The 14,322-nt window shown below is 33.1% G+C and overlaps 1 protein-coding gene across 1 annotated transcript; it reads right to left on the bottom strand.

Annotated features, from left to right (window-relative positions):
- Positions 1 to 673: 673 nt before the first annotated feature.
- Positions 674 to 5,840, bottom strand: LOC146903422 (26S proteasome non-ATPase regulatory subunit 2 homolog A-like). Its single transcript, XM_085735731.1, has 20 exons — positions 5,668 to 5,840; positions 5,497 to 5,562; positions 5,342 to 5,380; positions 5,165 to 5,247; positions 4,844 to 4,958; positions 4,629 to 4,703; positions 4,238 to 4,396; positions 3,778 to 3,885; positions 3,564 to 3,665; positions 3,332 to 3,472; positions 3,141 to 3,245; positions 2,796 to 3,017; positions 2,535 to 2,648; positions 2,231 to 2,446; positions 2,003 to 2,062; positions 1,807 to 1,920; positions 1,646 to 1,731; positions 1,351 to 1,459; positions 1,075 to 1,253; positions 674 to 991 (listed from the first exon to the last, which is right to left on the bottom strand). The coding sequence occupies exons 1-20, from the start codon at positions 5,728 to 5,730 to the stop codon at positions 919 to 921; spliced, it is 2,229 nt and encodes a 742-aa protein (XP_085591857.1). The 5' UTR covers positions 5,731 to 5,840; the 3' UTR covers positions 674 to 918.
- Between the last annotated feature and the right edge of the window lie 8,482 nt (positions 5,841 to 14,322).

The following is a 14,322-nucleotide window of genomic DNA, read 5'->3' as shown; positions in this document are numbered from 1 at the left end:
GATAGTTTTACTTATTTTTATTTTTGTGTTAACAATTTTTTTTTTATTCTTCATGTGAAACTATTTAAGAGTTTTAGCAATGTTGCATGCACAAAGCTGACTACAAATCAAGGGTTTGATTTAGCTAAAAGAAACTCGTACCATGTTATTCAAATACTCTTTAGTACTCCGTTAACAATGTAGGTTTGGTATGTTAGTATAGAAGATATCGAACGACAATTAATATGAAACAAATGAAATGAAGTACTTATTTAAAATATCAACTTTTTATATCCCTCCGTCCCAAAATAATTGACATTATTGATCATGTGCGTTTTTTTTTTGTGGTGGCTAGGGTTCATGCCGAGGTTTGAACCGAAACTTACATATATTATACATTGTCTCTACCAACCGAGCTAAGCTCATGAGGACGATCATGTGCGCTATACACATAATATACTTTAACGGTTTAACCATACATTTTTACTATTATATATGATAACATATACTATTGAATTTGTCTTTTCAGATCACAAACTACAGTATATCCACCAAATTGTTGAAAGATCGAGTGAGTAGTCAAATGAAAATTGTTGAAAGGTCGTTTCAGATCACAAACTACAGTTTATCCACCAAATTGTTGAGATGGGATGCAGCAAGTAGGACTGATATCGAAGATTATGAATACGAGAGCTTTTATAAATAGAAACATTATATATGATTATGATTTGATTTGAAAACATTATATTATTCACTTCAAATGGAGAACTTACATAATTATTCTATCTAGTCATGAATTGCATTGCGAACATTCAATCAGGAAAAAGTTATATCAATTGCAAAACAAGAATATTAAATGTTTCATTTGCCTAAAAAATTACAATTAATTATCATTTCTAATATCATTTCTACCATGGCGAACAAGCATCATTACGGTCCTCACTCTTCCATACAATCTGGATTCTCCTTCAAAATTACAAAACCTTCAAGAACTGGCGAAATGGGAATATATCTGCAAAAAAAAACAACTGTTAGTATTACAAAGACAGCATAAGTCTGTTTTTAATTTAAAAATTCAAGGCAGTGACATGTTACTTTTCTGTTGCTAACTCTGCCCTATCCCCGGCAGCCAGGAGAACCGGGGTGGAGTGAGTCTGAAAACCAGTGATTGTCTTGGGACGACCAGCCTGTCCAACAACGTCCACTGCCTGGCCAACTCGAACAGGCACCGATAGAGGCTTCAAATTCTCATCCACAGTCAACAACATCCTCGGCTGTTGCAACAAAATATAATAACTAAGACTTAACTTAAAATGGGAGAGGGGGAGGAGGAGTTAATCACTGGAAAGAAGAAACGAGACTCAAACAAACCTGCATTGCCAACACAAGGAAATAGAGAACATAGTGATATTCTCCCAACACCAAAGCTTTCATGTCGAGACATGAATGCAGCATTGTAATTAGACCAGCAAACGCTGTCCTGTTAAATGAGAAAGTAAAAAAACTTGATAAGAAGTTATTAAAATTAAGCAGCATATAATGTCAAAAAAATAAAATTAAGCAGCATATATCATATGAAGTCACCAGCTCAATTGGCATGCAGTCTTACAACACAGGGTTTAATAGACATCACAGAGGGATTTTGGAAACCAAAGGTTTTACTTACGGTGACAATAAGAAGCGGTCAGAATGATATGGATTAAGAGTTAGTAGGCCCTTTCCCAGATGTACAAGACCTTGGGCAATCCGCACCTGTAGAAACAAATATCAGTGACCATCGAAACGCCCCAAAACTAAAAAAAATATGGACAACAAAATGAAGCATACACAAAATAGAAGGTTGGTATCCTTGTAGTAATAGCTTGAAAGATCGCGAAGCATGCCAGCAATTCGAGCATTGTTAGTTCCAGCTCCTATTAGACCGAAGGAAATAACCGCCGCCTGTACATAGAAAATGTTTTATAACTTAATTACAAGAATCAGGCGATAGACCATAATGATTAAACTGGATTTACCATCTTACCATTGCCACTTCCGAATCAGTATCATGGCTAAGTCTGCTCAAGGTATCCATAACATTGACCTGTTATGATGATCCATTGAAGGGTTAACAAAATCGACCAAAATGAAACATTCCATGCTATTACAACCGATGTTTACCTTGATCTTATTTTAAGAGCTATGTCATAATGTGTTTCACACTAATATTATTACCAGTGTGATAAAATGCAGGGATGAAAACCCACTTTACCTTTGGATTTGATATACACAGTAGACCAAGCGCTAGGGGAACTGCTCGGCGTACATTCTGCTCTCCATACTGTAGAAGTTGTTCCAGTGATCGAATTGCCATATCAACACCTAATTCTTCAGCCATTGCTACCATAGCAATTCCAAGAACTGCAGGACCTTGATGCATTTTATCTTTGTCAAGATGTTGGGAACAATGATCCAAAAGATTTTGCACCTGAAGTAAAGAAGTACCAGAAATTGTAAGCACAAAATTACAGTAGAAATTTCTTATATAAAGCGGTCGGTAGTTTACAAGATTGTACCTTGAGAACATTCCCAGATCCAGCATAGGCACATGATAGCAGTGTTATTTCACAATACTTTCTAATTTTTTCATTAAGAGTCTTTGAAACTTCAGCAGTTGCCTCCACACTTTCCTGTTGTTACAAAGCACATAATGAATTGAAGAGTAAACACCACACCAGAGTAAATTAGACATAACCTAATAATACCAACCCTCCTCAACCATAAAATGTTTTCCGAAATTAAATTAAATAAATACGATAATGGATGCATCTAAATACCTGTTTCCCAAGATAAAGAAGACCTAGGCCAAGAGGTAAAAGTCGTGTCAAGGGCTCTCCCAACTCTGATTCACTTCTGTCCATCAGTGCAAATATGATTGCTTGAGCAATTTGGTCATCACAAGAACCCACATAAATCAAGCCCAATGAAATTGCAGCAAAAGCAATCACATCAAGTGAAGCTTTAGCATCATTCAGAATAGGTGCCAATTTGCATCGTAACTGAAAGAAGAAAAGGATAAATCAAAATTTACATGTGCAATCAAAAAGCCACATGTATCTCAACAAGCAGTCAAGCAGTATTACTGGAACAAGATTCAAGAAATATAAAGAGAAACAGCTTACCTGCTCGTTTTGGGAACCTGCATACGCAATTCCTAATCCCATAATTGCACAAATCCTGATCGAAGTGTCTTCATTATCTGTGTAGTCCCCTAAGACAGCCATTGCCTAAAATGGAACCAATTAAGGTCTAATTTTGAAACTAAAAGATGCATGTCATACATTCAAAGGGTAGAAGAATAAATGAAACTAACCGGATCAAAGTCGTTCTTGATACTACAATTGACAATTCCAACTCCTAATAAGGCACCAGCAGTGACATGGTTATCATTAATATGGAGGTATTTGTCAAGTTGTGCAAGTCCACGGTCAACATCCCAAAGTAAAACCATGCCCTGTTATATTACATGATAGAGTATAAGTATTGCAAATAAATTTATATGGTTCATAAAAAGAAAAATGACGATTTAGTAAGAAAACTCAGACCAGACTTGCTGCAGCACTAATCTTCCCATGTTCCTTGTTTTTGAAAACCCAATTTACAGAACCACTACTTGAAGAATCTGATGTATCAGTCATTAATTTATCCTGCACAACAAAGATGGAAAGGAAGTAGAAATTAGAAGAAACATCAGAGATTAGTAACCCAAAATCATAAAAAGTACAACATAGCAATTTTGAAATATGAGGTCTACTGTACCTGACCAAAGCCAACATTTACAAATGCATTAACAAAAGTAGCGGCAAGGTTCTGTCTAGCTGAATCAACACTTGCTCTAGCACTTGTGTGGCCATCGAGCAAGTGTTCCTAGAAAAACCAATCAGAGTGCAACATAAGGCTCAATGCATATCAATAAAACGATACATTAGTAGCAGAAACATAGCATAGCTAGAAAAACATGCCATAAAGTTGTCTTATCAATACAAATACAATTTCAGTAAATATAAAGAAATACATGACAAGAAGCATCCTCTTATGATGTTTGCAGAAATCATTGAAAGTTACAAGATAATTTAGAGAAAAAAAAATAAGAAACAACAAAATCTGATTTCTGCAAATTTAGATAATAATATTTCACAACAGTTATAACCAAAGGAAGGGAATCATACAAAATCCAATGTTAATTCAGGAGGGAGGAAATTTATCATAACAAACACACCTTGTATATAGCCCGAGGAGATTTGGGCTCCATGACTTCAATATCACGAGCAAGAGTCAGATATCCTTCACTTAACTTTGAATTGTTTAAGATATCCTCCAAAAATAATCTGTCCTCTTGCTCTAGAGCCATTTCCTCATCTAGTTCAAAGGTAATTCCCTGCATGCATCAAACCCATCAAAAGACGGTCTAAAAGAAAGACTGATTGTGGAATTGTCTGAGTCTCTCTGGCTCCCTCTAGATTTGTGTCATTTAACAACACAAAGCTAAAAACAGTTGAGCATAGCTTCACAGTTAAACAACTGTTGTGTAACAATTACACATATAGTCACAAGGAAGGAAACTCCAGAGATATACTCACAAAGTACTAACACAAAATTATAGGACTTACATGACGTGCAAGCATGTAACAGAATTGCTTCTTTTGCAGCATATCATTACAAGAGGTGAACACCTGCCTCACATACTATCAACAATACTGCAACTAGTTAGTTTCAATTCAGAAATTCATTTAAGGAATAAAATATAGATTTTTTTTTACAAGATTCAGAAAAACCTAAATCACTGTTAAACTTTCCAGACAGAGACAATATTCTAGTGTCACACCTGTAGCTTGTCCAGGAACAACGCTAGCTGGAGTGCATTTGTATATTCTTCAAATGTTATATAGATTGAGCATGCAAGTTCCAAAACTAACCTATCATCCGGTCCAGGAAGGTATCTGTAGAAGAACAAAAATAAAATAAAATACTGCTTATCCAAACAATTCATAATAGCAAAAGCCCAAGATGATGTTTAAAAATCAAAATATCTTCCTTCCACCTATAAAAATCTTCTTTTTCTTCATAACTAATTTGAACTGATGAATTGATTTATCTTAAAAGAAATGATATTTGTACAACCAATTTGGGGTCTGTTTGCACTTACCTAGCTGAACTGGTAAGGTACATGCAAGTCCTCTTAAAATTTGTTTTGTCCACATGTTTGATCAACATATCAAGGCCTTCAACCTAACAAAGTTAAACAATTTTTACACGAAAATAATGTTAAGCTCACCGTTTGAAGAAATTGAGCGACAATGTAAAGAAGGATTTGACAAAGTACCTCCATTAAAAGATCTACAGCTTCGGCTTCGGCATTATGCTGCAGCAATTTAGAAGTAGTCAAAAGTAATAATAAGTAGTTTTCATCTAACAAATATTATTATCAATTTCCAAAAGGTTAACAAATTAGAGCAAAAATAATGTTTTATTTGATACCTTCATGTGAAAAGCAACTATTTGCTGTACAAGTTCCAAAAGATCGTCTATTGGAGTGTCTGCGCTCTGTAGAAACACCCAAAAAAAAAAGAAGCATTGTTAGTATTAATTTAAAATAGGTAAAGGGGCAAGAGAACGATATCATTTAAATTAGCTAGCCAGAATCTAAACCTGTCGTTTCGCATACTCTTTTGCAATTTCTCCCGCCAAATTCCTAATAATGAAAGAAAGCATGAGAGTTAAGTGGTAAGATAATATTTAACTGACCTTCAAAAAGAAAAACATAATGGAATAGTTTACATATATAATTCTGACCTAACGTACTCGTGGCCCCAAGAACTAATATCACCGTGTGAACCCAATAATCTGTATCTGAGGCTTTCCTGAGCGAGTGGGAGATAAGGTAAGAGTCAATATCTAAAAACAAATTAATCATGAGTTAAAAATATTTACAGTAACAGAAAACTCACAAGTTCTTGTCCGTTAGACGACATGGCTAAAACTGATAAAATGTCTGCTAAGTGCTTCTGCAATAATGAGTTAAAGTCGAGAAATAGTTAAGTAAAGCATAAGAAAGTAAGAACATTATTAATTAATAATAATACCTTTAAATAATTTGATTCATGCATAGTTTGATAATATGTCTTGAGAGTGGCGTAATGGGGGCGTAGAAATTTTAATGGCTTGGGAACTGAAGTCATGGAGCTGGTTGAATTATGAATTTCATGCCTACAATACAAAACAAACATCTCACTCACCAATCAGTTTCTATATATTTGGTTGAAGAATAGAAAGCAATACAAAAACCTAGCTAGCTTGATAGCTACCTCATGTTGTCAAGTGCAAGCTTCTGCAATTCTTGGTTAGAATCCTGAACCCTCTCAACATACAAATCTAGTTGTTGCTTCAAAGCTACATCCTCATCTGACTGCATGCATGCATAACAGATTAATCAAATCAAATCAAAAACCTTAATAATAAAGAAAAGTGAGACTCACAATGTCTTCTTCTTCGCTATGGACCCTCATGTTCTTTGCCATGGCGAGCGTCGAGAATCAACTTGAAAGTAAATAGAATTTCTAGAAAGAAAGAACGATTGATTGATTTTGAGACTTTAGTAAGTAAGTACTTTGAAGAACAAGGTGTATTTATATCCCTCAAAAAATACCTTTCGTCGTGCCCACCAAGTCAATTTTTTTTTTAGACTCAATTTTTTTTTTTTTATATATATATCAAGAATTAAAAAATACTTACACATAAATAGAAGGCAAGCAGGCAGCAAGTTGATGCCAAAATCAATCCTCGTAAGTACAATATTCATGAACCTAGAAGACATGACATTGTTATGCAGAAGGGTCTGCAAAGAACCGAACTAGTACTATATGACTACAATTCAAAACTTTCACCATTAGACCACTTTCATTTTTGTTGAAACATTGTTGCTTTCAAAATATATATATATATATATATATATATATATATATATATATATATATATATATACACACACACACACACATATAAGCATTTTTTTTAAAGTCACAAACACCCTAGTGATTCCTTTTCTAATAGCAGTTTTTGTTCGTTATTTGGTTCCTTTATTGATAACAGTTTTTTCATTATTATTATTATTATTATTATTATTATTATTATTATTATTATTATTATTATTATTATTATTATTATTATTATTCGGTCACCACATAAAAGTTCATTTTATTTTTTTCTTCTTTCAATTACCACATAGCAGTTCCTTTTCATTTTCTTGGTCTACACTTACTACGTGTTACGATATTAAAGTTGCATCTATTATTGATAATATGAGTGATTTAGATGATAATTTCATCATTAAAACTTCACTTTTTAGTGTAATTTTCTGGCCTCTTTGTTTCTCCTATATTATATTACTTGAAGTTATTTATTCTAACTTTTTATTTCTAAAAATTACTACACTAGATTATAACATTACTTTACTTTTTCACTTTGACTTTTGAAACATGTTTACTATTTTCAATTTGCTTATTTTAGTAGTTCTTTTAACATAAATGTAATTGACTATTAAGGTTGAGAAAGAAGGAATTCGGGAACACAACTTGGTAATTTTTTTTTTGAAGGAACCTGGTAATATTATTTGGTAAGAAAATAAAGTTAATAGTTTAAATTGGTGTAATTTTACACTTTTTTTATTGTTTTTGTAGTCGCTTTATAGAATAATTATAAATGTATCTCTATAAGTAAAAATATAATCAATTTAATATTTATATAAGAAATTCTAAAAAACGTGTGGATAGGGTTAGAGTCTTGTATAAAAAAAAGTCACTCAAATATTTTCATATCAAATATCAATCAAGAAAATTCGGTACACATATATAGCTATAAAAATATATACATACTTGTTGACCGAAATTTTTCTTCACTTTCACATTAATTTAAACAGTTTTATCATTTTTATAATATTATTCAAATTATCAATTAAAAAAGACTCATGCTTCATATACGTAGCTTCACAAAACTGAAATAACTATTTTTAAGTCTCATCATCAAAGTGGCAATGCATGCATGGAGGAACACTAATGTTGCTAGTTAGTGGGAAATCAAGCCAAAGGGGCGCCGCATACACCCAGACCCAGTAATGGGCACCAACACATGTGAGAATAACCGATTAATGCAAGTCAATGCTAAATTTTGTAGACCACAATATTTAACTATTAGGATAGGATTGCCTTAATTTGCTTATAAATACTCATTCCATATTTCATTTTACACACAATCATGAACACACCATCAACCTCAACATCAAAGACATTAGACCCTAAAAAACCTAATGATCCACCACAAACTCTCAAGAGTGTCAACTTCAGTGGCTCATTCTAGTGATGTGGGGATATACATCAGTTGATCCACCTGAACAACCAGTGGCAGGGCCGGCCCATAGCCCGTCGAGGCTGGGCTATGTCACCGGGCCTCAATTTTTTTGGGGCCCAAATTTTTTTTTTTAATATGCAAGGCAAACAATTATTAGTTATATATAATCAACGTGACATAATAACAGGTTATGCACGCGAGCTGTAGTGGCGCTGCCACTTTTGGTTTAGTGTAATATGTCATGTAATATGTCATGTCATGGGTTCAAGTCCCACTTGATGGGTTCAAGTCCCACTTGGGCAATTTTTTTTATTTAGTGCCTCATTTTAATTTTTTGGGGCCCAAAATTTAATTTTTTCTTCAAACCTTAAATGACCAAAACCGGGCCTACTAATTGCTTAAGACGGCCCTGACCAGTGGTAATGACCATATTCTTTATCAAACAACAAATTGATATGAGGATACGCGATATCATGTGCACCATCAAAAGAAGTATCGTTGTTCCACACACTTAACATATTTGTGAACTATCACCAAATGTGCATTTTAATGTTATACTTGTAAAACACTTCACTTAACTTTTATCCTTATGCTTGGGGGACTGTGGACCATCATATGATATATAGTTCTATACCTCCGTCCTAGATAAAGGAGATCCTTTGATGGCTTAGGGAAACCATGTGCCTCGCACATGGGCGAGCAATAACTTCCGGGCGGTTTAAGCAAGATGTTATGATCCAAATATAAGCAAAGCCCAATCATCAAAGTTTAATCAACAATTGGTTAGAGAAAAGGGACATGTGTCACTTGATCCAACAATTAAGGGATAATTCTAACAAGAAAATATCCTCTTAACCCTCTATAAAAGGAAGAATGGATTAGCAAGAAAGGTGTCGAGAAAAATGATTGGAATCACTCTCTTCTCTTTGTGAGCTTAGGCTCTTCTGGTTGCTATTAGTCTTGTACTTAGGCTATAGCATTATTATCCTTCTTCACCTTTTCTTTATCATTCTAACAATTATTTTCATTGTACTGTTTTGTTCCAAAGTTTATTGAATACAACTTGAGTATTTCATTTCTTCATCTGCGTTGAATTACTGAGTTGTTACACAAGATAACTTCCTATTAGTATAAAATGAAAGATTGGCTTCAAGGAAAAGGGGGCTTTTTAACAAAACTGAAAAACATCACCACCCTTGGGTCTCTCAGTAAATTGTTGGCAAGGTTCAACAAGCCGGTAAGTTGAAGGTCAAATTAAACGAGCCAATTCCGATGACATTTTTTGTGTAAAACCTTCGATTTTATCAAATAAATTAAAAATTTGTTTGTTCGTAGATTACCTTAGAAACTTGGCTTTGTGTGGATTCCTGATACAGATCCTCTAATTCTAAACCATGTTTCGAATATTCCAATTGGTCAAGATAACTTTCTTGTTTGTTTTTATGCTTGTGATGATCGGAATGTCCTTAATCAACTTCTATCCGTGGACAAATGAAGACTTATGAGTTATGGAAAATGAAGAAAGGCATAAGTGTAATGATAACCTGCAAGATTTAGTGGTTGGTATGTAATATGTGTGAGTATTATTTTCTCCTTGTGTGTGTATATATATATATATATATATATATATATATATATATATCATTGAAAATGTTTTTTTTACAAAAGCAAAATAATATACATTTATTTAAATTGATAGAATACATCAGATATATTAACATCATCATGGCTAAAAACATAAATGGTAAATCTGCGAACAAGCTCACAATAAACCATACAACAGCAAAATGTCTACAACTATAATATGATTAAATCTAAATCACCAGAACACTTGTGCTTCCGGATATACAACGTTGACTTGCAAATTATTGATGAAATCTGTGATTGACTGAAGCTGATTTGTTAATAGGAATCAAACGAACACCGCAACAAAACGTGAAATCTACGAACGCCGCACAAGACGACAAACAACACAATGCCACACTCTGACAAAAAAATCACAAAAAAGTGCAAAAGAAAAAACTTGATATATGTGAGAAAGGGGAAAGAAGATGTAGATGGGTAATTCTAGGTCAAAAAATGACCTAAAACCATCACTCATAAATGAGTGAAAGAGAAAGAGAACTTAAAGAAGGTAAAGTTACGCTCAAAAACTAGGGCCGGCTAGATATAGGCAAATTTGTATGATATTTCTAATCTCTTAGAGTGTGCGATAATTACCTTAGATTAGTATTGTGGGTAGAAATTATAACTGTATTATTTTGCATTTAACAGGGACTCCTTATGCGATCAAAAATAAATAAAAAACAAGGGCTCCTTAAAAATAAATGCCCATTTAAAGATTTCCTTAGATTAGAAATTTCAAAAATAAAACCTCCTAAGATGGAAATACGTACAAAATATAAAGAATTTCTACAACACACCTCACAAATTAAGGAGTAGGGATACTCTCCCTTCGTAAATTTATAAATTAACGATCATGGACCTTTGTCATTTGGCACACGGTTAATATTGTATTTTACAGAGTCCCTGTGAGCGTAACTCAGTTGGTAGGGACATTGCATAATTTATGCAGGGGCCGGGGTTCGAACCACGGACACCCCACTTCTCCACATTTAATTGTGTAAGCTCCAACCACTAAGCTACTAGACCAAAAAAAATATATTGTATTTTACAGAAATCTCTGATTTTATTCGCAAAATCTTGGGATTAATAGCAAACAATTGGCAACCGCATTAATATTCTTGTATGTCTTTGAGATTTTATTTTAATTTAATCTTTAAAATGGTAAAATTTAAAAAAATAATGTAGTTTTTTATTTAAGGAAAAAAAAATAAAATAACGTTGTTGTCATTTGTCTCGCATATTGGCTGGTGGGTTAAATATAAAGAGGATATTACATCTTTATCTTTATATAATACAAAAGCATACATATAAAAGCAATAGTACACATGTCATCTTCATACTCATTTCATTTAATGTTTTTCCATCAACCAATTAAAATGTATCTTGACTAATTCATTTTCTATTAGCAAATCAAAATTGATCATGACTCGCTTATTTTTCACCAACCAATCAAAATTGATCTTGATATGATTTTTTCCCTATATATAGACAATTTGATTTTTTTATTATTTTCATCTATCTCTTCATCCCATAAAAAATCACTGCTTTCAACCTCATTCTCTTTTCTTTTATTTGTTTATTTTTTATTGTTTTGTTGTTTATTTAACATTTCTTATTGTTATGTTCCTTTTTATGTGATTTCTTAGGTTTATGTTTCTTAATCATATTCTCTTTTCAATTTTCTTTTGGTGTTTATATGTTCTTTGTTTTTGTTCGGATCTTTATTTTAGACATGGAAGTCAATCAAGAGAAAAGAAGAAATGCATCACATATAAATTAGAATATATATGAAGGATTTCTATTACCACGTTCAAATATAATCACTTTCATCCCCCTTTTCTTTTATTTTAATCCTTCAATACTCACAACTTTTTCTATCTATCTATTCTTTTTTGTTTAATTTTTCTTAAGTTTCTTATGTTGTTATTTTACTTTTAATATCTTGCTCTTTTATATTTTATTTTGGTTTTTGATTTTTTTTTGTTTTTTGCTACTTTATGCTTGAGATGGAAACCAGTCGATTATCAAACAACAACACCACATACAAATCTCCTACGTGCAAGAGTGAAACAAAAAAAAAACAAGATAAGAAGCCTTACCTAATCGAAATTGGAGAATCTGGAAGGAAAGACGAATGGAGAATTTCGCACTTCTCTTTATCCTTCTGGTATAAGCCTTCGAATTGAAAACAGATTGGTAATTTCACTTTTTCTTCCTCTTCTCACCTTCGTGAATCTTCTTGAGCTTTTCTGGTGATTTTTGAATCGTTGAGTACTCTGTGGTGTTGTTTTATTGTTGATGATGATGAGAATTGAGAGGTTCTGTGATGAATTGCTGAGAATCAAGCGAAATTGAAACGGTCAGGGTTTCTGGATTCATGTGTTCTTCGCAGAATTCATGTGAATTTGGGGGTTTTGATTCATTTTTCTGGAAAATGAAAATGGGAATCTGTTTGTGGTGAGTTGGCGTTCAATTCATGGTCTCTGACTTGTGCAGTAAATGCACTATTTATAGCCTGCCATGTGTGACCCTGTGCCAATGCAAAAACGCCACCTAGACTTGGACTGAAATTCGAACAAAAGGACTGGATTTGGACTTGGGACCTTCTTGCAATTTTTGAAAGTTGGAGGACTGTTCTGCAAATAAAAAAAGGACTAAAACAAAAGTTTGACTTAAAAATTAAAAGACCTAAAATAAGATGACACAAAGGGGCTAAAATGCAATTTTAGAATTTTTAGGACTAAAATGAAATTAAAATAAAATTGAATTAAAATTGGTAAAACGGAAAATAACGTAAAGTGAAACGATTAAAATTGACAAAACGGACTAAAATGAACCAATTACCTAAATGAGGTACTTTAAAGTAACCTCTCTCTGCCGAAATTTCGTGTGAAAAGACCAAAATGCCCCTAGGGACTAAAACGACTTGAAATGATTCAGATGTAATTTTAAAAAGGTTTTTTTTGACATGGAATTTAAGCAAGAGCTTTATACAAACAAATTAAAAGACTCAGAGACAATTTTTAGAAATTAAACAGGGTTAATATGTGAAAAGACTAAAATGCCCCTAGGGGCTAAACTGACTCAAAATGACTTTAAATGCAATTCTTAAAATGGGTTTTGACATAGAATTGAAATAAGGACTTATTCAAACCAGTGGAAAAGACTCAAACAATTTTTCAAAGATTGAAAGAAATTTTAACATAGGAAATGACTAAAATGCCCTTTTTCATGAATTTTGCAAATAATATTGAAATAAAATGCAGAGAAAAATGCAACTGATCAGAGACATATCAAATGACTTAAAATGCAAGAAAAGGAGAATTGAGCTAGTATTCTTAGGTCCAAAATTAGGGTATAACACTGGGATGTTACAAATGGTATCAGAGCAGACCTCTCCCAATACGATGTGGTTTGGGGACGAACCAAGCGGAAGCTGGTGGGCATGTAACACCCACGGCTGACGAGGACAGGGGAGTGGTCGCCGGTGCACAAGGCACGACAATGAGCGGCTCCCGACAGTTTCTAGAGGAACTGAATCACATCGGAATGAGAGGGATCCTAAGGCTGTGTAGGTATGGGACTACATGGTTGAAGGAAAGCTTAAAAGAATTGTTTGGTACTACCTTTATCAACAAGATGCATCTTCTTTTCGGTAGCTCATTCTATAAGAACTCCACAGTTAAGCATGCTTGACTTGGAGCAATTTTGGGATGGGTGACCTACCGGAAAGTTTCCCGGTAAGCGTGCGAGTGAGGACAAAACACGCTGAAAAGACTCGTGTTGGTTTGTGGGGTCAGTCGGCAATCCTAAAAGTAGTCTGGGATGTTACATTTATATATAATAAAATCCTGAAAAATTATAATTTACATGAGTTAACAAGGTAAAAAAAACGGACAGATAGAAGTGTATAAATAAAATCATTCAATAGACTTTCTCATATCAATCGATAAAAATTAGTTTTCAAAATATCTTATATCGACTTTTTCATATCAATCGACAAAAATTTGTTTCTGTAAGCGAATAAAATCTGCAACGAACACGGTGCTTTTTCATATCAATCGACAAAAATTTGTTTCTGTAAGCAAATAAAATCTGCAACGAACACGGTGCAAAGATTTAACGGTTTTTAAAATATATATATATATATATATATATATATATATATATTAAAAAGAAACATTAAATTAATATTTATAATTTTCATTTAATACGTTTCACAAAATTATTACTGTCATTATTTTTATGTGTGACTCTGCAAATATACGGATCATTTTAGGAATATATATATATATAGGAAATTACATATGATGAGGGAAGAAAAATAGAAATAAA

This window comes from Medicago sativa, chromosome 8 (assembly GCF_051527215.1).
Source record: "Medicago sativa cultivar Bolivia chromosome 8, Bolivia_mono, whole genome shotgun sequence".
In the NCBI taxonomy this organism is placed as follows: domain Eukaryota; kingdom Viridiplantae; phylum Streptophyta; class Magnoliopsida; order Fabales; family Fabaceae; genus Medicago; species Medicago sativa.
Note: the sequence above shows the minus strand (reverse complement) of the source record. Positions and strands in the feature narration are given on the sequence as shown.

Excerpts from the sequence above, each read along its gene's own strand:
- LOC146903422 (XM_085735731.1), bottom strand. The coding sequence starts at position 5,730 with ATGCTTTCTTTCATTATTAGGAATTTGGCGGGAGAAATTGCAAAAGAG. Across the intron at positions 2,447-2,534 it reads GATCTGGGAATGTTCTCAAG|GTGCAAAATCTTTTGGATCA; the intron begins GTACAATCTTGT and ends TCTTTACTTCAG. Across the intron at positions 1,254-1,350 it reads TCCTTGTGTTGGCAATGCAG|CCGAGGATGTTGTTGACTGT; the intron begins GTTTGTTTGAGT and ends TTGTTGCAACAG.